At 37.4% G+C, this 24,208-nt stretch overlaps 3 protein-coding genes and 1 long non-coding RNA gene across 7 annotated transcripts; 1 reads left to right on the top strand and 3 right to left on the bottom strand.

The window, feature by feature from the left end:
• Nucleotides 1-287: 287 nt before the first annotated feature.
• On the bottom strand, nt 288-3,179 carry LOC133724481 (uncharacterized). Of its 4 annotated transcripts, none has more exons than XR_009853732.1 (4): nt 2,372-3,169; nt 1,239-1,504; nt 740-824; nt 288-491 (listed from the first exon to the last, which is right to left on the bottom strand). It is a non-coding gene; the product is annotated as an uncharacterized LOC133724481 (long non-coding RNA). The 4 variants fall into 4 exon arrangements; XR_009853731.1 differs by having other exon boundaries at nt 740-1,504; nt 2,372-2,516; nt 2,749-3,167; XR_009853733.1 differs by having other exon boundaries at nt 740-1,504; nt 1,927-3,179.
• A 1,328-nt stretch (nt 3,180-4,507) lies between these two features.
• Nucleotides 4,508-8,144, top strand: LOC133725383 (uncharacterized). The gene is made up of 4 exons (XM_062152628.1): nt 4,508-4,525; nt 4,644-4,745; nt 4,836-7,401; nt 7,503-8,144. Exons 1-3 carry the CDS (start codon nt 4,508-4,510, stop codon nt 5,718-5,720), a joined length of 1,005 nt encoding a protein of 334 aa, XP_062008612.1. The 3' UTR covers nt 5,721-7,401; nt 7,503-8,144.
• A 611-nt stretch (nt 8,145-8,755) lies between these two features.
• On the bottom strand, nt 8,756-15,789 carry LOC133724480 (calreticulin-3). Its single transcript, XM_062151237.1, has 14 exons — nt 15,579-15,789; nt 15,023-15,130; nt 13,798-13,990; nt 12,645-12,903; nt 12,146-12,202; nt 12,014-12,061; nt 11,606-11,692; nt 11,468-11,525; nt 10,768-10,835; nt 10,498-10,590; nt 10,362-10,418; nt 10,174-10,257; nt 9,545-9,577; nt 8,756-9,070 (listed from the first exon to the last, which is right to left on the bottom strand). The coding sequence occupies exons 1-14, from the start codon at nt 15,697-15,699 to the stop codon at nt 9,059-9,061; spliced, it is 1,278 nt and encodes a 425-aa protein (XP_062007221.1). The 5' UTR covers nt 15,700-15,789; the 3' UTR covers nt 8,756-9,058.
• Nucleotides 15,790-16,716: 927 nt separating this feature from the next.
• On the bottom strand, nt 16,717-23,853 carry LOC133724479 (uncharacterized). Its single transcript, XM_062151236.1, has 4 exons — nt 21,902-23,853; nt 21,210-21,518; nt 20,659-20,750; nt 16,717-17,923 (listed from the first exon to the last, which is right to left on the bottom strand). The coding sequence occupies exons 1-4, from the start codon at nt 22,805-22,807 to the stop codon at nt 17,050-17,052; spliced, it is 2,181 nt and encodes a 726-aa protein (XP_062007220.1). The 5' UTR covers nt 22,808-23,853; the 3' UTR covers nt 16,717-17,049.
• Between the last annotated feature and the right edge of the window lie 355 nt (nt 23,854-24,208).

Below are 24,208 nucleotides of genomic sequence, written 5' to 3'. Positions count from 1 at the left end.
GACGCAATTGGTGGCGTCGCCAATAGTATTTGCGACGGCAAATGCACCGACGCAAGATTATTAGCGACGGCAAACCATTTACCGTCGCAAGAATTTTGCGACTGAAAAATGCCGTCGCAAATACCAATGGCGACGCCACCAATTGCGTCAGAAGCATTTTGCCGTCGCTAAAAGTCCTTTGCTACGGCAAAAATGCCGTCGCAAAAATATTTTTTATGAATAAAAAAAAATTGCCATGCAAATATGCATGTCAATTTTTTTTTTTTTTTTTTATGAATAAAACTATACAAAAGGAATGAAGCTTGTATAAAAGGAAATGTTACATTTTAATTTTCCTCATGAATGTTACAAAAGGAATGGAGCTTCTACCAAAATTTACAAGATAATTAAGCTTTACAAGTTGGTTATTTTCCTCTACTTCAAGATAAACTTTGCAGGGACCCCCTCGATCTACTTCACGTACCAATTACTATAGTGTTGTTGCAAGCCTCCTATAATAGAAAGAAATCTTCAAGTAGTCATTAAAGAAACAAAAAGCTAGAAAATTAATGGGAGATGTACATGACACAGATATTGTTCATACCAGTAAATACAATTAATATATATTTCACTTGAACTCTTAATTACTTTTTGACATTTTGAGTCAGCAAGTGTGCGAAGTAGTTCACCTGGTCTTTCTTCGACATTAAAGCTAGAGTAGTTGATTTGAAGAATGCTAAATCCACAGTTCCATACTTACCTCGAAATATATGTATGAATTTCCATTCATTATCATGAAGATCCCTTGCAATTAATTCCTGCATAGGGGGCTGCTGAGAGTAATCCTGAAGGAACATGAAAAATGAACGAATGAGACCCAAGTTCATGGGAAGAGCAGTTTAAACCCAAGTTCATTGCACATTGTTATTTGAAATCCATTTCAAATGTATTGCATCTAGCCATCGACTCATATCTCAGACTCTATCCGTTGTGAAATATTTTAAGAAAATTCAGCCTGGTAGTGAAATAGAAAGAAATACTTGCTGACTCAAAATGTCAAAAAGTAATTAAGAGGAATATTTTAGCCTGGTAAAAGCAAATTCAGCCTGGTAGTGAAATATTTTAAGCAAATTCAGTCTGGTAGCAAATTCAGCCTGGTAGTGAATATCCACTTGATTATTGGATATTCAGAAGATTAACAACATAAAGAAGTGGTTCAAAAGGATCTGCTTTTGAGAATAAGAAAAGGAGGCATCTACCAAGCTAGTAGGGTTGTAGTTGTAGAGTTACAGTGGCAATCAGAATATCAGTATGCTGACCATATGCAAGTGCTAGGCTGCTAGCTTATCGGCCAAATAACAGGGCTTCTATTTCATGGCAATATCCACCTAAACTTTTCCCAGCAATATGAAACCAAGCTTGTCAGCAGAAAATTTTCCTTCATCAATTTGTTGACTCGGTTTGTACCAAGAGGTTGCTAAGCCATTTACAAATTTAAATGCTCCATGCTTATATTATTTTGTAGCTGTCATATGAATCAATTAAATACATTAGAAAATGTTTATATAAAAGATGAATCACTTCAACTAACTAGTCAAATAAAGCAAACATCAAAGGCAATCGTCAGACATAAAATCAAATTAGTTAAGAAAACTAAACTCTTTTAAGGAAGCAACAGGATACTAGTGATTCAATGAAAACCAAATGAAAGTTGCTTCTAAATAAGACATTGGAACATTCCAGCAATAACATTCATGCATCAATGAACATGTATTGTGAAGGATAATCATTGCCTCATTCACATAACCAATATATCAAATGAGTGAAGAATATACAGCCAAAACTCTAAATCCTACGAATCAGCAAATAACTACTGATTTGAAACCAACAAATCAACTAAGAGAACATAAAATAAGAAGTGAGGGAGGGAGGGACAGAGAAAGCAACCTTATAAGTGGGTCTAAGAGCTGCTTTTACAGCCAACGTAGTTATCCTTAAACCTTCCAGCAACTTTATAATCAACCAATAGCAACAAAATTGTACAATACCCAATTATAAGAAGTTTTAGAATGTGTTCCAGAAAAAATTCTTCTCTATTGACTTACTACTACGTCTTCTTTGAAGGTGTAAGCATAACAAGAACACAAAAGGGATTAATTATAAGAAGAAACCAAAACAGAAAGTAAAAATTTAGAGAACTTATGCCCGATATAATCAGAACCATCATTGAACACTCTAAATAAATCAAAACAAAACACATTAGTTAACTGGGTTTTCATTTTGCATCCCGGTTGAGAAGAAAAATAAACAATTGAAATTTAGAAATAACCAATTAAATCATATTGAAGGGAAAAAAAAAGTTACAAGACTATAGATGCGATTTAGGTGTTACCACAGTTCAATTTGACAAGGGCTCATCTTATGTTCTGGGCAATGGTGTGGCTGTCCACTAATGAGACCGGGTACCTTGACGTTTTTGCTGTCGCGAACTGCGGCTCCGCGATGCTCACCGTCTTGCTTTTAACAATATCTCCAATCTATGATTAAACATAGAAGATAACTGTCAACAATCACCAGTAACCTAAATTCAAATTGAGAAACAGAAATCCTAACCCCCAATTTCACATTCTCGTACCCTGACAAATTAATCCCAAATTACTATCCTAACTTTTAATGAGATCAAGAATGTTCAAGAACCTAAATCCAAATCACCTATAACATAGAGCGAACAAGAAAAATGAGAAAGGAAGAGGAAGATCAAAGACTTACCATTGTGTTCCATGACAGAACGAAAGAAAAGAGAGTGATAGAAGATATGAGAGACTGACCCTATCAAATTAACAGAAACTTAACATAAACCCAATCAAATCAAAACCCAAATCTTTCCCTTTTGTTGGGTTTTATAGAGGCCGCTTTCGAAAGGAACGATTGGTTGGTGGATCTCATGGCAAACTCATCGGATTTAACCTAAATTGGCGCATTTGGATGGCGTTGCATTCCGCAAAGAATATGACAGATCGAGAGGGGAAAATAGTTGAAGGAGGTGATGGAGAGAGGAAATCTATAGCACTCATCGGTATCGAATCGAGATGGACTCAAAGAAGAAGGACGGCAAAGTAGAGAGAAAGAGAAGTAAAATCATTTATGGCACGTTTACTAACTTGGAATCGGAATAAATCATGAATCGGAGACAGCTGGAATGGGAGAAGAGAGGAATCGGTATGAGAATAATTTAATTCCATTACGCTGTTTACTTACCATGTGGAATCGGAATAAGAATGAAACTGATTACGATTGATGTTGTTTACTTACATTTAGGAATGAGAATTAAACTACTTCGATTACTAAAATACCCCTAGAAAATGAAAAGGGAAAAAATTGATGTTATTGAAATTATGTTAGGGTATTTTTGGTATAAAAAATTGATTCCGGGTGGTTGATTCCTAAACCCATCTCCCCCCTAGGTTATCGAATTCCTGAGTATTCAGGAATTGATTCCTGATAAGGATGCGGGACCCACATTCATTCCGATTCCCTTACATGTAAGTAAACGACGGAATTCTCTTATTCTGAAATCATTCCATCCATTCCCATTCCGATTCCAAGTTAGTAAACATGTCATTAGTTCAGATGCTAATCTTAAAGGAATAGAAAGCACGGGAAAATAAAAACATAAAAGCCACGGGAAGAATTGAAGAAACGCGACGGCATGTCTTTACAGTCGCAAACTGTTAATATTTTACCACGGCTAACTCTTGCCGAAGTAAACCATTGGGTCTGCGACACCCAGTGGTGACGGCAGTTGTTACCGTCGCAAATATTTTGCACAATCACGACCCCTCAGGTTTTGCCGTCGCGAAAGAGGAAGCTTTGGCGACGGCAATTGAAGGCCGACACAAATTGGTGAAGCCATTGGAATTCTTTTTTGTAGTGTGCTTGGCTTCACGATTGGAAACATATATGGCTAGAGGTAGATTCATCTATTGTATTGGATTATATTCGCTCTCCTTCTCTTGTGCCTTGGCAACTCCGAGTTCGTTGATTAAATTGCTTATATAGGATCTCACATATGAACTTCAAATCTTCACACATATTTAGAGAAGGGAATAAAGTAGCAGATGCTCTAGCTAATCATGAAACTTCTTTGTCGGAGCAAGTATGGTGGGATATGCCTCCTCCATTTCTCTTGTCGTTCTATGAGAGTGATGTTTTGGGTCTTCCAGAGTTTAGATCTCGTTGACTTGTTTGTTTTGCTTGTTTATTATGGAGGTTTTGGTTAGGTCCCCCTCCATTATCATTCACATTTTTTTGGCTTAATAAATTGGAGTGTTAGAGAGGTTGCTCCTCTGCTATCACTCATTGCATCAAAAAAAAAAAGTGCATGGCAGGCTGGTGGTTTTGTGGGTTTAGGGATGTTAGGTCCAAATTTAGGGTTTTCAGCTTACAATGCACACTGTAATTTTTGAATCCTAGCTTAATATGATTATTTTGTGAAATGTAGGAGATGTGTTTACCATGAAAATTCACCATGGAGGGAGGTTTTATAGTCAGAAGGGTTGTAATAGGGAGTATAGAGGGGGGATGTGGTCTATGTGGATGGTGTAGACCCTGATAAGCTGTCTTATACTGGGTTAAATTATTGGGCTCATGACCTGGGTTATCAGGCAGGTCCAATAGGGTATTGGTTTAGGGTTCCAGGCAGTGAACATGGCACAGGGTACTTGCCAATTGTGACTGATAAGGATGCAATTGATATGTGCAAATTTGTACCTCAGACAATCAAGATGCTGGAAATGTACATTGTGTGCTTAGTAGAAAGGAAGGTGTTTACTGAAGAGGAATTACGTGTGTTTTAGGAGGATCTCGATCATATTAGTTTCATTGGCCATTATATTGAAGATATAGAAGATGGCCCAAATATTATCGACCTTGAAGATGATGATGATGATCCTGATGTAGGGTTTGAATATGGACATGGGCCTTTTTCTTTTGCAAAAGAATTTGGATCAACTGGTGCTGAAGAAGAGCATGACGGTTTAGGGTCAGATAGGGAGGTTCATGTTGATGATGATGCAGAAAGGGAAGTTGGGACTGATGGGCCAGATAGGGAAGTTGGGACTGAAGTGCCTGGACATGGGCCAGATAGTGGTGTTGGACTAACTGGGCCAGATAGGGAAGTTGGGATTGATGGGCCTGGACATGGGCCAGATAGTGGTGTTGGGCCAACTGGGCCAGATAGGGAAACTGGGCAAACTGGTGGTGAAGCTAGACAGAGGGCCCATGGGCCAAATGCAAGAGTGACACTGAAAAGTAAGAAGAGGGCCATGGACAAAGGGAAAAGGCCTGCAGTTGAAGAAGAAGCAGTGAACAAGACTAAGAAACAAACTGCTAGGGCCAAGAAAGGATGTGCAAAGAGGTATTCAACAAGGTCTACTGGGGAGAGTTCTACAGCAGCTAACAGGCAGTCTGAGGAGGTAGTTAACTCGGATAGTTCAACGGATTCAGATGACCCTGATTTTGAGGGGATAGTGGACTCAGACTATGAGGATATCAGTTCAGATGATGATCAACAGTTCAACAACAATGTGGATGGTGACCCCGGGTTAGCAGAAGAGTATGAGCAAATGGGGTTCGAGGGAGCTATTTCTGAAGATGATTTGGAAGGTTCAGATGGATCTTCTAATGAGGGTGAGGATCGAGGCAAATTTGCAGTGAAGTGCAGAAGAAGGTACTATGATTAGAGGGAGTTCAACAGGAAATCTGACATGAGGAAGCCTACATTTGAACTTGGGATGACTTTTGCTAATTCTAGGGAGTTCAAGAGTGCAATTAGGAAGCACTCTGTGCAGACTAAGAAGGAACTCAGGTTTCAGACAATCACAAGCCATAAGGTGTGTGCTGTATGCATAACTTCAGCGGATTGTCCATGGAGGATATATGCTAGTTCCACTGACCTCGACAATCCTACCATCTACATAAAAGGCCTGTAGCTTGAGCACAAGTGTTGTTCTCTGGCAGGCAAAGTGTATCACATGCATGCACCATTCCTGGCTAGGAGTACATGGATTTTTTTTTTGAATGATCCCAAGTGGTCAACATAAGGTATACAAAATGCAGTCAACAAGGACTTCAGAATGGAAGTGGGATATCAAATGGCTTATAGAGCCAAGGTGAAGGCAACTAAGATGGCTCAGGGAAGTTATGCAAACCAGTACAGCCTCTTAGAAAGCTATGCACATGAATTGAAGAAAAGGAACCCAGGAATCTCAATTTGGATAGCCATTGAGTTGGATGGGGATTTGACTAGGTTTAAAAGAATATATATTTGCATCGAGGCTTTGAAGAAATGTTGGAAGAAGGGGTGCAAGCCCATAATAGGGTTGAATGGTTGTCACCTCAAGGGTATGCCTAAGGGACAGCTTTTATCTGCTGTAGGAATAAATGGGAACAATGGTATATATCCTATTGCATGGGCAATAGCTGAAGCTGAAAGCAGAGAATCATGGCAGTGGTTTCTGAAATTTCTGAAGGAAGACTCGGATATACATCACTCAAGTCACTACTCATTCATGAGTGACAAGCAGAAAAGTCTTGAGCAAGTAATTAAGGATCTGTTTCCAGACTCCCAACATAGACATTGTGTCAGACACATGCATAACAATTTCAAGAATGATGGCCATAGAGGGTTGGAGTTGAAGCAGAAGCTATGGGCAGTGGCTAGAGCTTGTACAATGAAGACATATGCAAGTGCAATGGAAGATATGAAGAAGAGTTCAGTTGGAGCATGGCAGTGGTACTTGGATAGGCCAGCTATACACTGGTCCAAGTCTCATTTTCATGAGAAATTCAAGTGTGATGTTCTGCTCAATAACCATAGTGAAAGCTTCAACAAAAGCATTCTAGAAACAAGGAAGAAACATATTCTCCCATGCTTGGAATATATCAGAATGGCCACAATGTTGAGGTTGGCAAACAGGAGGCAAAGTGGGCCAAATTAGAGGTGTAGAGTTGGCGCAAGGGTGAAGAAACAGTTGAAGAAACAAGCAGAGTTGGCTGCTGATTATAGACCAAGGGAGTCAAGTGACCTCAGGTTTGAAATTCAAGGAAGAGGGGTGGGCTGTGCAAGTGGGGTGGTGGCACAACATTCTGTGGCTTTAGATATGAAGTCTTGTACCTGTAAGAGATGGGATATTTCTGGTCTTCCTTGTGGCCATGCCATAGCTGCAATATACTCAAAGGGAAGGTCCCCAGATGAGTTTGTGGATGACTACTTTACAAAGGAGAGGTACATGAAGGCATATGAACCAATCATGTACCCAATAACTGGAGTGCAGGAGTGGGAGATGATAAACAGGCCTATTGCCCCACCTCTCTATAGGAGACAGCCTGAGAGACCTAAGATGGCTAGAAACAAAGAAGCAGGTCAGTCTTTTAATGCATGTCTATGTTCCTTTATGATGATAGCTATAATTAGTTGTTTTTGAATGCTCATAACTTTAAATTTTGTCAATTTTTGGTATTAGGTGAAGTGGAACCACCTGCTGGATTAACCAAGCTGCCCAGAGTTTATTACACTCAAGTTAAATGTGGCATCTGTAAGAAAAAAGTCCACAATAGGAGGACATGTCTCAGCAGAAATTAGGTAATTTTATTTGTTGTCCATGGAGCTATTTATGTTGGGTTTTATACATTAATTTTGTGTGTATGCTGTAATGTAGGCTCCAAATGCTAATGACCAACCTGAAGCTCAACATGAGGAGGTTGAACATGAGGCTGTGCAGCAGGAGGTTCAAATTGAAGAGGTGCCAACTAATAATGTGCAGCAGGAGGTTCAAGCTGAGGAAAGCATTCCAGCCCCTGATTTTGTGCCTTTTATGCAGTCACAACAGTCCACTAATGTATTTTGGGCAACACAAGTATATTTTTTCCCACTTCTGCAAGCAAATTTTGTTCTAAGCTGTGCTGTTATGGAAATATGTTGATTAGTTTAGTTTGGCCATTATAATGTAATGCAATCTAGTCAAGCTCCAGAGAGTTCCTCATCTAGGCCTGGGTTCACAGACAGGAGGTTCAAATCCCTTGCACACAGAAAACCAAAGACTCGGAACACATGAAGTGACTTGCATCATCATCTGAATAGAGTATTGTAGTGGAAATATATGTAGGGCCTAGTGTGTAGTGAACTTTTTGTTCCGGTTGGGATTATGACTTTTTCAGTAGCTTTGGATACATTGAAGCTATTTTCAGGCAATTTTTGTTGGCAATTGCTTCTGTTCATGACAATAGCACTAATTTACTTGATTGAAAATTATGTAATGAATGATCCCTTTTGTTGTGGCACTAACGAGTATCAGCTTACATTTACACCAAAGTCTACAAATTGGCAGGGTCAACTTTCAATTTTTGTTATAGTCAACTGAGCAATTGGCCAATGACAATAGACATTTGGCGCTAAATCATGAATTCACTGTTCATACTTTTCAAATTGGCGAGAATAACTGAAGTTCCAGATTTACCCCTCAAAATTTAACGCCTTTGACGACTTTACTGTTGCTAGGTACGCAAATTGGGTCGGGGCAAAATCTTCAGATACCATTATGACATTTTTCATAGTATATGTATGAAAATTAATAGTCTAGAAAAGTTCAGACACTGTTTGGACGAATTTCCCTATTTTCAGAGATCATTTATGCATTATCCAGGTGTCAACAAACCAATTAACCATTCCCCTTCGAAACAAAAAAGAACAAGAAAGATTGAAGATGATGTAGCAAAGAAATAAAACAAAAAGTGAATGCATTCTCTGGACAGAATCTAAGTTTGGTTCAAGTCGGATGAAATCGTGCCATAGAATACAAAATCGTAACTTCCTTGTATTCAACCAAAAACATGCATCACCGTTTCATATTTTTTGGTCCCTAAGAACCCCCTAAAGCTACAGTAGATCCATGGTCTAATAATACTTGAATAACAATATCAATAGCAAGTCCATAATTTGGACAATAAACATGCCTCTTGATTAATAATGGGGAATGCTTTTGCTGAGGTGTAACATGGATCGAAACACCAGTCTGACGCCTCATAGTTCATCCTGCAAGTCAAGAAAAATTACATTGAAAATAAAAAGAAAACTCAGAATCAGTATCTTGTGATCAGTATGGAAATTAGCAGCTAAGCTTAAAACATGCTATGTAAAACTTTGGGTCATAGTTAAGATGCAGCATTAAGGAGCTCAAGATCACTATTGCCACTAGCACACTTGGTAAAACAATGATGATGGGAGCTTGAATATTCTTCAGTGAAGGGCTGGTAAATGGTAAAGGTGCCTAAACACATTTCTTTTTTACTTTCTTGTTGATAGGTTGCCCACTGCGTAAATTACACCATATGTACTATAAAAGGTGCAGCAGTAATGTTCATGGTGAAGGACTTCTACATACAATTTTGGAATATCATTTTGCTAAAGGTTCCACTTACTGGGTTTTATATGAAATATAGAATTACTATGACACTATTAAATCATGAAAAGAGAAGGGAAATAAAGCAAAAAGTTATTCCTCCTTACATGGTAATCATCCAAATAATCCCGGGGATCATGCTGCAAAACAAAACAAAGTTTTCTAATTAGACTCTCAGTGGCCATAATATGTCATTATCACAAGTCTGTATCCAAATGTGAGAGGATCAATTGCAATTTTACATCCATCCTGAATCGTGACAGGTGTGTACTATCTAAAGTATATTGTGACCTTGAGAGGACTTGTAGGCATACTTATCTAATTAGCGTTCATCTGTTTTTTCGTGGATATATGATCATTTAGACAACCATGTATGAACCAAAAAAAAAAAAAAAAAAAAACTTCATCCATAAGACCTTTTTCCCTACTCCTTATTAGGCTTCCTTCTGACATCTTCCTCAGTGCACGGATATAAGCCATAAATTTCATTTTCAAATATGCTGTATTACCTTCAGGTTCTGTATCTGTAAAATCTTGGTTGTCTCAGAGATTCATAATGCAAGTCAAAGTCCGATGGCTACCAGTGTGATGATATGAGACAGATGTGCATGGTATCTATCTTTTTTTTTTTTTTTTTTTAGGGGTGAAAGCATGGAGTCCATTTTATACATGTAATACTGAGACAAAGACTACAAATCAAGTATCACAAATGAAACAAAATCAAGGAATACAATACCCTTCTATGGCGCCTCCTATCTCCATACTGACGATCCCTCTCCCTCTTCTTTCTTTCACCTTCCTCTCTTGCTCTTCTAGCATCCTACACGAGCAATCAAATTGGATTGGTATCAATCAGAAGGATTAGTGTTTGACTACAGTAGTACCTCAGATTTAAAATCTAGAGATGCAATTCCTGTTATTCACCTCTTCTTCTCGTGCTCTTCTCTCCTTCTCTGCTTCCTCAAAAGCTTCTTCTTCAGCCTAAAATTACAGTGTTACTGAAGTTTGACATTTTAACTGAGATAAATGACAAATATAAACATTAGAAGTAGCAATTCACCTCTCTATTGGAAAAGATCTCTTCTACAACTTGTTTTGCATACTGTGGATCATCACAGATCAAAATGTTGTCAAAAACTGAACCAGCTTTTACCTGCAAAGCATTTGATGAGGTCAAAATTCCAGTAAAGGATTGGAACAAGATTTTTAATTCCAATTTTTGTCATAAGAAAATCATTTTCACACCTCTCTGAATGTAGTTATTTCAACTTGAACCTAATTAGTTGAATCCTGGTAGAATATGTTAACTCATGACATGATTGACACCTACCTGCCAAACTTCAATGCCCACATATTTTATTGGCTTCAGCACATAAAGGTCAGGATCATCCTCAAACTCTGCAAGAGTTCAGGAAAAATACGAAGCTATACATTTAGAAAATTGGCTAAGTACAGCAGTCTATGACTCCACATGCTTAGGCACACACAAACACACACCATTTATCCCTCTTGAGAAAACTTGCAACATCACAGACACATACACAGACAAACTCATCTGTGTATAGGCAAGGAAATGCAGTCTATGTCAACAGGACGTTAGAGTCCTTCAAATGAAATAAATAGACAGAGGATTTTATATATATATATATATATATATATATTTATGACTGGACATCTTCTATGTAGCAAGCCATTTAAAATACAAGTCACTAGGCCGATGATATGGGACGCTCAACTCATGTCAAACTATGTCAACAGCACTTTAAATCCTTTTAATAAAGTAAGTAGAACCTAAAGGAGGATTGTATTTGTTACTGGGCTACACTAGTTTATATGGTAGCCATGCACTTAAATTCAGGAGCCACTGGAAGTTGAATGATCAATTAGGTTGACCATATAGGACGATCAAGTCCTGACTTGAAAGCATTCAATACAAGATCTCCGATATATAATTTTTTTCTTCCATTCCTTGTTTTGTGTCAATATAAACCGTCTCCACTATTGAAATCTTCTGAAGCTCATGAACATACCTGGGTTATCAATCCACGGAGTCTTCCACTTCCCCTTGTAGTTGGGGTTCTTGATTTTCTGCATGACGTCACATTTCAAAAATTAGAAGCTACATCAAAAATGATTTTCAATCTAATATGTTTTTAGTATAAAAGCACCTTGCGCTTCCATGGACCCTTATAAGCTGGATTTGGGATCTTTGGTGGTCTCCATAATCCGTTCTCTTCCTCATCCCAGTCCTCGGGCTATGAAATCATCAGCGTTTTTTTTTTCAGAAAATTTGTCATCCGATAAGTTTACACTACTATCTTAGTAATTCATGAAAACTAACAAATTCATTTAATCAATATAAACAAGATCTAATAAATAATTCCAGGTGATACTATGTCTTGGTCAGTTGTTAATGAATAAACTAACATTGGGGGTAGATTTCCCGCTAAATCCTATCCATTAATAATAACAAATATTCCACATCAAGCATGACAAAAGAAATCTTTCTTTCCAGAAACTGTGTTTGCATTAACGCCACCAACTTAATCCAATGCAATGATAAATAGATAACAAACCTCTTTGGCCTTTGGATCAGGAATTTCAGATGGAACTGAATCATATCCCTACAACATTAAAAGAGATAAATTGAGTGTGAAAATTATGTCAAATGATTACACGTAACTTATTACTAGAGCTGAGTATGATACCTCCGGTTTGACGGCTTTAAGGTCGTCAATGTACTCTCTGTCATCCCATTCTGATGGCTGTGAGGACAACAAAAGTAAAATATATAAATTTGTGATATGAATCTATGATAGAGGTAGGTTGAGGTATGATAGGGAGGGAGTAAATATTGAAATAATCAAAATTATGAGAGACCCATTTTGATGGATAATTATACATTTACCAAAGGGTTCTACAAGATCAAATAGTACTGATTTAGAAATAACTTCCAGACAAAGCACCTCTCAATTCTTAAAAGTTTAATTTATTAATTGTGCGTGGCATCAATTATTTCCACAATTTAGATATTAAACAATACCTTTCTTGCATTGACATCCTTGATTTTTCGTGGAGGAAGGATATCCACAAATAGTACTGATTTAGAAATAACTTCCAGACAAAGCACCTCTCAATTCTTAAAAGTTTAATTTATTAATTGTGCGTGGCATCAATTATTTCTACAATTTAGATATTAAACAATACCTTTCTTGCATTGACATCCTTGATTTTTCGTGGAGGAAGGATATCCCAATCAGTATACATGCTTCCAGAATCTCTTTCTCGATTATCAACAAGGACACTGTAAGTTGCATCAGGTCTAAGAATAAATGTATAGAAATGAGTCAACTTGTCTGTTTCACATTGAAGCTCCTTTTTTATGGGATAGTTCTGCCCCTGGTAAGAAAGTATAAGATGGAGTTTTTTGGTCTGTGAGCCACATATATCTGGTCCAAACATGAAACTGCAGAAAACATAACGTGAAGTAAGAGCCATAACAATTAATAAAATTACACAGCATGCAAGCTTGCCAAATAGAACCAAGTACTTCATATAGGCAAACTGGCAAAGGCAAACGTAAAACAACTTCAAGATGACTTCTTTTTTGGTGAAAACTGCAAGATGAACTCAACACTACCAAGCATTAGAGTCGGCTTGATTTCTGAAGGCCTATCCTTTCATGACCAGTTCTTAAGTCTTCCTAACCTAGTCGGCCTGCATTATTTTTTCTCTGCCTGTATTCGGGTAAGGACTTTGTTGAAGCATACTACTTACAGGACCATTTATTGCTCACTAATTTTGAATTCCAAAATCTAACTCCAACAAGATTTGGCTGAGTGCCTTTAACAAGGTATTATGTTAGCTGGCCATGAAAGAGGCATGCAGGCTAGGGCATTATCCAACTCAAAAACTTTGTTCACTCCACAAATGTATCAGAAATAAACTAAAATTGACAAAATGTTACTATATATGGAACCATTACCGCTACAAGCAATAATGAGTATATGAGTATTGTTATTAGAGTACTCATCCGGGCCATGAAAGAGACATGCAGCCCGGGGAATTATCAACTCAAAAACTTGTTCACTCAACGTATGTATCAGAAACAAACTAAAACTCATAAATTACCACATATGGAATCATTAGTTCATCACCACTACAAACAATAATGAATTAATCACTATATGAGTATTGTTATTAGAATTGGTCAAACACAATAATCACACAGAAGACAGCTTGCCAAAATATTTTTCTAAATAGATGCTTGAGCAATATAAGAGTTCTCAGATTGACAAAAGCATTAAGCAAAAAGTATATATTTGTGTGCGTGGTTGGACTAGGTAAATAATTCACAAACCTGTATGGGGTATCACCGCCGAACTTTTTCTGATTCACATAGCCAGATAGAAGCTTGATGTAACCGCCACCACATTCAATGTCTTGCTCAAGTTTAATTGAATACTGGACCACTAGAGTTCTGTTTTTGTTGCTGAACTCAGGAATTTTTGCAGATATGGCATAATGCTTGGCATCATTATATGTCTGAATGCCTGAATAAATTTATGGCATATGCTCAGTACACAAACTCATTTTTAAGGGATTAAGTAACTGACACCCTATTACGGCTTCTAATGAAAAAGTGAAACCATTACCTTTTGATTATGAAAAATTAATTCTCACCAGCTTTACAATCATGTGAATTATTGCTACCTATGCCATGTTAGGTTTCTCACCATACATAATTTACATTTATTCTTGTGGCAAAAAGTCCTACAGATTCTAGAATCAATCATCTGGTATGGTTTATGCCAATTTTTAGTTAAGGCTAGCATTTCTGACCACTTGAAAGCATGATCCAAGTGCATTAGTTCTTTGACTATTATATTCTTTATGACAAGAGAACTTTGTTAAACCATAGGAAGAAGAAAACATATCAGCAGACGTCAATTCATTGTTTGTTCATAGACTCTACATTTTATGCTTCTTTATAAGAGGTCCTCCTTTTCCTTGCTCTCATATTACTTCTACCAATGTGTGTTTGTGCATAAAATGATTAAAATCTAAATCAACAAAAGATTTTTAAAGACTAGAGAATAACCCAAGGTTCAACTCAAGGACTCAGAGCCAGAGTAAGCTGTCAGATCTCATTGGATGTTTTCCTCATGCCTTAGTTTTTGCAACCATTCTCATGTCAATAACATGCACATCAGATCAACAGATTAAACCAAATCAACTGATGAGATAAGTACTAAAACTTAGAGTAACAACTTTAAATCGATCAATATATCAACATATCATATAGATAATCACTAAGATGGTATTGACAATCACCAATGTAAGTTCAACAACGAATCAATTATACAAAGATGATCCTTGGGACATTAGACAGTATTGCAAGTCATACTAATCAATAAATCAACTCAAACAACAAATCAGGTTTAATTGAGTAACGAAATCAATCAACAAATCGTACATAAACACATAAATAATCATTTACACAGTATCGTCAATCATCAAAAAGCACAAAATCAGTTATGCATATTTGAAAAAAGAGCTGACGAGCACGCATGTCCTTAGCATACCTTTATCATCAGGATCTCCAGACCATTTCCCTGCAGTGTACTTAAACGTTCCTGCTTTTCCTTCGGCCCTTTTCCAGTCCGACAACACCCACCGGCTCTTCCACCCATCTTTTTCCACAACAAACAATTACCAATTACAACTCATCACAAACTCGGGAAAAAAAAAAAAAAAAATCAAATGATAATCCGTAGTTACACACATAAAATTAAGTTTCCCGCTTAACTTAGTTACCTACTCAAAGTTAACAATTTCTTACTATACAAGCGCATATTGTAGGTTCATACATGCATACAATAGATGATGTTTACTTACTAACATTCCATTTTCCAGAAAACAAACGAAGGTGTATCACAGAGCTTGTTAAATCCGAACGATCACACGAAAGCAACACAGTTAAAGAACAATCACAAACTCTAAATCACTACTTTAGCAGCTAAATTAAGCAAAGCAAGAACCAAATCTAGGCAATCTATGACTATCAAGACCGATCTGAAACGGCACAAGATTGTAGACGGAGAAAGGCGTTCACTACTTTGACTTGCGAAACTCGCTTACCTTCAAATCGCTCTTCGAAGAAGATTTCGGAGACGGCGAGACGGAAGTGGAGGCATAGAAGCGGAACCAGAAGAAGAAGAAGAAGAGATTCGAGAAGCTTCATCTTTCGCAGCTCTCTCATTTCAGAAAACCAGTGCAGGATTAACAGTACTATTAACCAAGTTCGACGTAGCCTTTTTCTTTTCTTTTCTTTCCTTTCTTTCTTTCGCGAATCTTTCAAAAATAAACCATACCTATAAAAATATATTATAACCGTCGATTTGAAAATACTCATGAAATTCTCGTTTTAGAGTTCAGAATTTTTCCTATTTCAGCATTATCCAATGCATATTGATATTTAGTCATGTTCTTATCTTTTATTTTAGATGTATTGCGTTTCTTCTCTAATTTCATACCCTTATTTTTGATGTTTTTAGCATTACTCATTAATCTATATTATTATTAAGAGAAGAGGCTTTGTTAGCCAAAACTGAAAATTTTGACAAATTTAACCCTGAAAGATTAAAAAACTTTGAGAATAAATTAAATCACAAGGATAAATAGGACAATTATAAAATAGATTTTTATTAATAAAATTAAAAAGAAATGATTCCACAACCCCCACTTTTCTCTCCCACTATTTTCTCTTTGCAATAACTACCAGTGAATTTATTTCCTCTGCAATAACTACCCACCTTTTTTTAAAAAAACAAAAATTTCGTACATATGCAGAGCATGTGATTGCAGACTAGTTTCATTTAATATAAACAGTCGTCCTTAAAAAAAATAAAAATTCCTATCACCTCCCTTACAACAGAGAAACGCTTATGTGAACTGTTCTTTATGAGAATTTGTGTAATGTTTCTATGAGTATTCGAGGGAAATGAGCCTTGATGTGACAATTCCAACAAATTTTTTAAATTAGCGTGGAAATGAGCCTTCCTACTTAATTGGTTATCAAACCCTTTTTTTTTATTAAAAAAAAAAATTACTTAGAGCCGGGCTTCTTAAGCTTGCTGAAATATGATTGGAACTTTGGAAGCCAATGTTATTGGGTTGTAAGTCGCAACGGTAACGTTTCTCATGCCAATATATCACCTTTATATAAGTCCATTCAAAGCTAAACCTAGGCAACACAATTGGAGGTCACTCCACCCTCTGTCATAATCACCACGATATAAGAAATTTCAAACTTCCAACTCCCCAAACCATTTCAATTTTCTGTCATCCATCTCATGAAACAAGCTGTATCAAAGGATTCAAAAAAGCAAAACATATCTAGCACTTTCAAATCAAATTCTCTCTTCTAACTAACCACCACTCCATCTATACCTCTCCTCGGACCCATGTGAATTATGTACAGAGTCGAACCGAGCTCCTAGGACCACTTTGGTGGTTTAAGGGCTCAGCTTCGAGGCTAGGCACTGGCATCAAGGCAAATGCAGACACGAAAAACTCACCAGTACCAAACTACAGTGCAGTATAAATTGATTCATTTTCTAACTTTTGTATCTGTTGTTTGAAGTCGCGGTGATGACTGTGATCCACCACCAAGGGCAGCGGCAGCAGATTCAACATGCGTAAGAAGATACTCGTAGATCTTCTTCCTTAGCCTATCAATGGTCTCTTCAGAAACAGCAGTTGCTTCTTCTGCATCTGTATTAGAACCAATACTATCCAACCAATCATTCACACTCTTGAGCTGAGTTAGCATTCCTGATATTTGACCATTATCTGACAGAGCTGAAGTGTCCACATCAGCATCCAGGAACCTCTCCACAAATCCCAAGAACCAATCTTGTGACTGCAGTCGCAACATTTCAGCCAAGTCGACAGTCTCATATAGGCCATTTCCTTTAATCCATTCAGGTAGAGGTTGTGCCTGTGGTTTTTGACTGATGGCTGATCCATCCCCTAGTCGTCGAGGAGTCCCTGGTGAGGCACCAACCTTGGAGCCAACTGTCTGGCGAATTTTTCCCTGGGATTTTGTTGTGCCATTCTTGGTAGAGTTGTCTAAAACTAAGATGGGTTGATTTGCAGAGACATTCTTTTGGTTTTGAGAGGAAGCTGAAGCTGGAACTGAGGTTGAACAAGACTCTTTACTAAATACAGCAAAGGAAGACAAATTAGTGGCTAATGCAGCTTGTACCCATGATGCTGCCCGTTTCCGCCTCTCTGATGTAACCTTTAGCACTTCTTCTGACGGGCTTTCTTCACGATCTGGGGATGAACCAGCTGGTGTAATTTTGGATAGAGAATCAGCTACTAGACGAGCATTATTCAAGCTAGCATGGAGGGCTAAAAACTGCTCTACCGCAGGCTGTGGATTATCTTCCTTTGCAGTGGTAATTAGCTCGGAATATATGCTGCATGGCCAAATCATTAAAACACAGAATGTCAGACAATAAAGTAAAAATCTTAAGCTCACACAAAGGTAATATCAATCTATGCCACACTTGGAAGTAATTCCGTTTGCACAATCTAGATACTTCAATTCTCATTGTTTCCGCAATCACAAATTCACAATTCAGACGTCCAAAATCACCCAACTGTGATTGATTCTCTACAAACTTAGTCTAACAAATCCAGAGTGTTTTTTTTTTCTTTTCGGTATTGTTCTTATTATAAACTAGTCTTAAAAGTTATGCCAGTCATCTTGGCAAACAATGAGTAAATTCCAAAATCTTTCAATTATTGACCAAGTCATTTAGGTTAGCTGTTTGGAAGAATTGGTTTTGGTGATGCAAGCTAGAATTATCTTCCAGGATTGCTTTATTCTGGCATGCATTTACTGTACATTAATTTTTTTCTCCAGGACATGGCACGGCAGGTATCCTACCCATCATGCATCGAACTACACATGATATATAGAATGGGGTGTCAACGAAAAAAATGACGAAAGCCTCGTAAAATGAGAAGTCACAGAAGTAAAATAAACATGTAAAGGAAACAAAGAAAGCTATATGTTAGTCACCCTTCAACTTAATCCTACTAGCCTAGTAATATATGTTTGAACATCTGAAACATCATCCTCCAAGTTATTAAACAGTGAGAAGTAATCACAATAAGGGATCTGAATCTAATATCTTATGTTCTACAATCCCTGAGGATGTGAAGTATGGAGCAAAGCCTGCTCCCAACATGCCCAGGACAAACAAGATGAATTAGTAGTTAGTACAAGTACTGCTTTGATTCCTAGCCATTCTAGATATTTCAAAATACAAACTAGACCTATGTTAGTTTTTGATTGAAAAGTATTTCCTCTCTAAAGTCCAAACCATAAAGCAAGGTTCTATGACTGACTTATAAAAACGCGTTACATTGGGTAAATCACTCAGTTCACAGATTTCACAGTTATTGCTACAGCTACGTTGTATATACTTTGTGGTTGAAGCCTTCTTCTTCTATTTTTATATTTTATTTTTTATATTTCTTTATATTTTTAGGAAACATGAGTTCATTAGAAAAAAGGAATGCAAAGACCACTGAAAAAGAAACTCTTTAAACTTACAAAGCTACAACTAAAATAGCTCAAAATTACAAATTACATCTACTCCCAAAAAGTGGCTGAAGGAATCCCTATTTAAGATACAGAAACAGCCACATGTGGGTATCTATCACCTCCATACCCGGTTTGAGTTTATTACTCATATGACAGTTAATTTCTCTCAGCTTATAGAACAAATCATACATTTGAGGCATCTGTATCCACATAACTTGTAAGTTGCTGCTACTCTGTACCATCTAAGTGAATGAATTGCACTCTAAGAGTAACTTCTCTCAGCTTATATAACAAATTATAGATTTGAGGCATCTGTATCCACATAACTTGTAAGTTACTGCGACTCTGTACCTTCTAAGTGAATGAATTGCACTGTAAGAGTAACTTCATAAAACTAAGCAACAGTGACAAACAATCAAGTGTCTGCAAGAGCACTTTTGCTTCTGAAAAAAATACATTGGACGGCTTTTAACATGCACAATATCTCAGGAGAGTATACGAGGAAAAGAAAACAGGGTACCCATGTATTGTTTGTGCAGAAGAATGTAGGATTATGATGACATAGGCTGATGAAGAATTAATCAGGAAGTTCAACCCAAAAGCAGCCAGAATGGAATTGGATTGCATTGATCACAATAACCATCTAGCTATGGCTTGGATACTTAGGGATCATATATATGCATTAGATTGCGAATACTAATAAAGAAATAAACATTCTAATCTTCCATATTTTCTGGATTCGAATGCTCAACCTGCCAGACCCTAGAATTTTAAGGAGGAAGGAAACTTTAGCAAATAGCTAGGGAGATACCATGAGGAGGCTTGAACTCCACAGCACTAGGAGCAAACCATGGGCCTGACCATTTCTACTAAGCGCTAATCACTGCCTCATTATTCATTACTTTCTAAGGTGCTAAAGTAATCACTTGCCTCAACCTTATGGTTAGAGCAGCCTATCCAGCTTCATCAACCCCAGATATGACTGCCACCATCCATACATATCACCTTCACATTAACCTTTGCCTTCGTGATATCTACATGCATAACCACCCGAAGACCATAATTTTGTGTACATAAAATACAAAGATTTTTCTTATTACTATGCCAAATGAGCATTGTTATATCTGTTTATAATCTCACGCACGCCACCATTGCTGTTCATATCCCCCACGTCTACTATGACTTGGTACCGCTAGACTAACTATATGCACTACCGCCCTGGCTCCTCACCACCAACACAATGATCTCTTATGCTTTCATAACTTTAAGGGCATGAATATTTTTAGCTACAGGGAAAATGGATATTTTTATCTCTATCATGCTCTGCAGCCGGATAAATTTACAAACAGACCTGATTGCAACATATATTGCTATTTTAGATTCTTTGGGTTATTATTAGTTAGATTCCATCTCCACGACGTACAACCAAATTGAAATTTACAGGCACAAAGTGAATAATAGCCTAGAGTCCAGGAGGAAGACGTGTAGTTTGAGAAGTGCTATAAGTTAAAATTTGACAGCCGATAATTTTGAATCAACAAAAGGAAGCTACAAGTAATTGAACTATTCTATGTCACTGGTAATAAGAATTGACCTTACCTCAAACACCGTAGTAAGCTCTCTGCAGTAGAAGCCTCCTGCATTGCCTCTATTGCTGCCATTTGTGCTGAATCCCTGTGCCTCAAAACTTCCTGTTATGATAGATGTGAAAGTATATAGTGAGAGGAGTGCTGAGTTGCAGAACATAGTACACATGTAGAAAGACACAGCATACCAAATAATCATGCATGTCTTACACAGTGAAGAGAAAAGTTAGCTGTTGCTCAGAAATAAATGAAACTATTGTTGAAAATTACGCTCCTAATTAAGAATTCTGGGTTTAGGGAAATAAATAATTGGTCAAAGCAAAACAAAGGGCTACAAATTAAGGCAAGATCATAACCTAATTTGCAAACACAATTTGGGAATTCACATATCTGAGACTTAGTTCTTTTTCAAATATCAAACTTCAGTAGTAAAAACCTCTGAAATTTGAGGGCACTCTCTACCCAATACAATGGCGGAAGGACACTCATATTACTCGATAAGCAGAAAACGAGAAGCTTTATGCAGTAAATTAACCAAAATCTAAGATGTTAGAGGAACTATACCTTTGCAAGCTTTGCAAGTGAGGATGGGAGTGAAGGCCATGGAAAACCTCCATCTGTTAATTTTCTGTTATTTAAAGGAACCTTGACCAAGTTTCCAGGAAATCCATTGTTAGATGCATCCGATGATTTTTTTCCAACTGATATTCTTGGTTTAATTGACCTGTCTTGATCACCCAAAGTTCCATTTGCTGTAACTTTCTTTGTTGACTGTTGAACCTTATTCTCCTCCTTCAATGACTTTGCAGATATCTGCATCTTATGCTCCTCTTTAGACAGCAACCTCTCATTTGATATACTTTTCCTAGGAGTCTGGACAATGCATGTTTTTTTTTCATTGTCAATAATCAAAGTTTGCGCATAAGGGAAACAAAAAGTGAATTTCTTTTTTCTGAATCTTTTGGAAGTTGCTGCAAATTCAAATAAAAAGAACATAGGGAAGAAGAATTTTCAAACAATGTAATTTATTATTACTGCACAATTTAGTTTGAATTGTCTATTTCCAAATTCAAATACTCTCTAACAAGAATATCCAAATCAGCAAATAAGTTCATTCAATGAATCAATATCAAATAAAGAGTATATCCAAAAAAAATATCAATCAGACCACAAAATGAATGTCAACCAACCCAAAGCACAGGTAAAATCTAGTTACATCAATTTCAGAACCAAAGTTGAAGAACAATAGAACTTACAGATGTGCGAACTTCTAGCATCGAATCGCGTCTGGTATCCCTTGATTTTGAACTACTCTTCACCTCCATATTTCCTTCCCAGCTCTTTCTCAGAGCCTTGGCCCCCATATCAAATCCCTGAACCAAATTCTTGATTGGGTTTCCGGATACTGATTTCCTCCCATTGGAACTAATCTTTTCTACACCTCCCACCTTAGCTGTTGCCTTTACTTTTCCCTGATTCTTGACACTATTCGAAAATTTCTCAAAAGTAGTTGGCAATGAATAACAACTTGTTGGAGATGATGGAATAGACCTTGAATTCAAGGACTTCAATCTGGCCAAAGATTCCTTCTTCACCTCTATATTCAATGATGGTTTAGATGGCTGAGACTTTGATCTGTTAAAAGACCCGATTTTCTTATCTAATTTCTCCTCCTTGACACTACTACTATTTAGTCTTGCTCCACCATGACTAGTTCCTAAATCTTTAGACTCAGATTTCACTTTGTCTCCATTTTTCGAACCCGAATTTGCATTATTGTTAAGAAATCCAAGAGAATGTGTTGCAACAATGTCCTCAGGGCTCCCTACACAAGGGTGTCGCCCCGGAACAGGCCTAACCCCATGAAGTATGGGGACTGGCGTAGCGGCTTGAAGCCGGTCCACATGAATGAACTGACCCAATTGAATCTTATCACTGAGAATTAAATCATCATGTTCATCAGGCAGAGATACATAAGTGGCATGAGAGGAATCTGATACCTTAAGATAGAAGCCTTGGTTTGGGAAAAGCTCACCCCCTGCCAGAGCTGGAACAATGCTCACAACTTGTAACAGAGACGACCTGTGCTCACCAGCCACTTTCACATCTGTGTTCATGTGCTGTAAAAGCTTGAGCAGCACACCCGGGACAAGATTCGCCATTTTTGATCTCACCTCCAACTCCAATACGCATCAGACAGAAGCCAAATACTCCAAAACCCGGATGAGAAAAGCCTCAAGTTTCAAACTTTTCTCAAAACCCAGGTGAGAAAAGCCTCAAGATTCAAACTTTTCTCAAAACCCAGATGAGAAAAAGCTTCAAGATTCAATTTTTCCTCAAAACCCAGATTAAGAACACAGATTTGTGAATACCCAGATGAAAAAAAAAGCCTTCTTTTTTCCTTTGTCCAAGGTACCCAGATTGAATCTATGGACTTTGACGGGTTGCGGAGATTGGCAAAACGGGAACAATGCTTTAGAAGCAAATAAAATTTGATACCAAAGAAAGGTTTAATCACACAAAGCACATAACTAGGGAAACATGCATTGCACAAGATTCATGTTTGGTAGGTGTGAGTGAGCTTTTGCCACTAATAATGCAGACCATCCTTTTCAGGAAAAAATATTAGAGGCCAACCGAAATATGAAATTTTGATATATATAAAAAAACCAAATCATCAACCACTACAAAATAATAAAGGGTTATCAACAAATGGCATTAATGATTGTGTGAGGCACAGAACAAGAAGCACCGACCCAGAAGAGGGAATTGAGTAAAGGACTATGGGAAATAGAGGCATTTGGAAAATATGGAAAATTTAATTGAATCTCATAAACAACCAAAATTGGGAAGAAGTACAAACTTGGAAACTTCAGCTGGATTCTATTATTTTTGCTTTTTGGGTAAAGAAGAAAACAAAAACTAGCCACTGGGTTTATGGAGAAAATTACAGATCAGCAAAAGGAGGAGGGTTGTGAGCACTGAACAGGAATGGGAATGGAGAAAAAGGGAGAGAGATGATTGATGCCAGGCTTAATGTATGATTGAGTCATTTGAGTGTTGCATAGAGCTGTCAGGGTCTGACACAAACACAGTACACACATGCACATCATAAAACAGATATAAAACTCGGAAGGTGACCCACTTTGGCTCCTCTGATTTGATTCATTTGGTTTGGGAATGAATGTGGAGCCAAGGAAAGCGGTTAAAGGGTCGCAAGAATTGTTGCAGCTAGCAACTACTGAGGTGGGGAATCTTTGCAGAAAACGAAACGTATCGGTTTATATTTTTGTTTAGTTTATTGAAATTTTAAATGATTTTTACGTTTCAATGCAATTTTGTAGTTCGGGTTTTTTTGACTTTAGTATGGAGAGGATGCAAATGGGTGCATGTGGACGGTAACCGATTGTTAGCATCAAGGTCATGGAGTGTCGGCTGCCTGAAAAAGTGTCACATCCCCAAGATAATAGCAGCACTGCATCCTTTATTTTATTTCACTTTCTTGAAAGAAAAAAAAAAATCATGAACTTTGATACCACAATCTAAGCTGGTCGTGCAACTCA

Source organism: Rosa rugosa, chromosome 1, assembly GCF_958449725.1.
Source record: "Rosa rugosa chromosome 1, drRosRugo1.1, whole genome shotgun sequence".
NCBI lineage: Eukaryota > Viridiplantae > Streptophyta > Magnoliopsida > Rosales > Rosaceae > Rosa > Rosa rugosa.
This window is presented reverse-complemented; position numbering and strand designations above follow the sequence as displayed.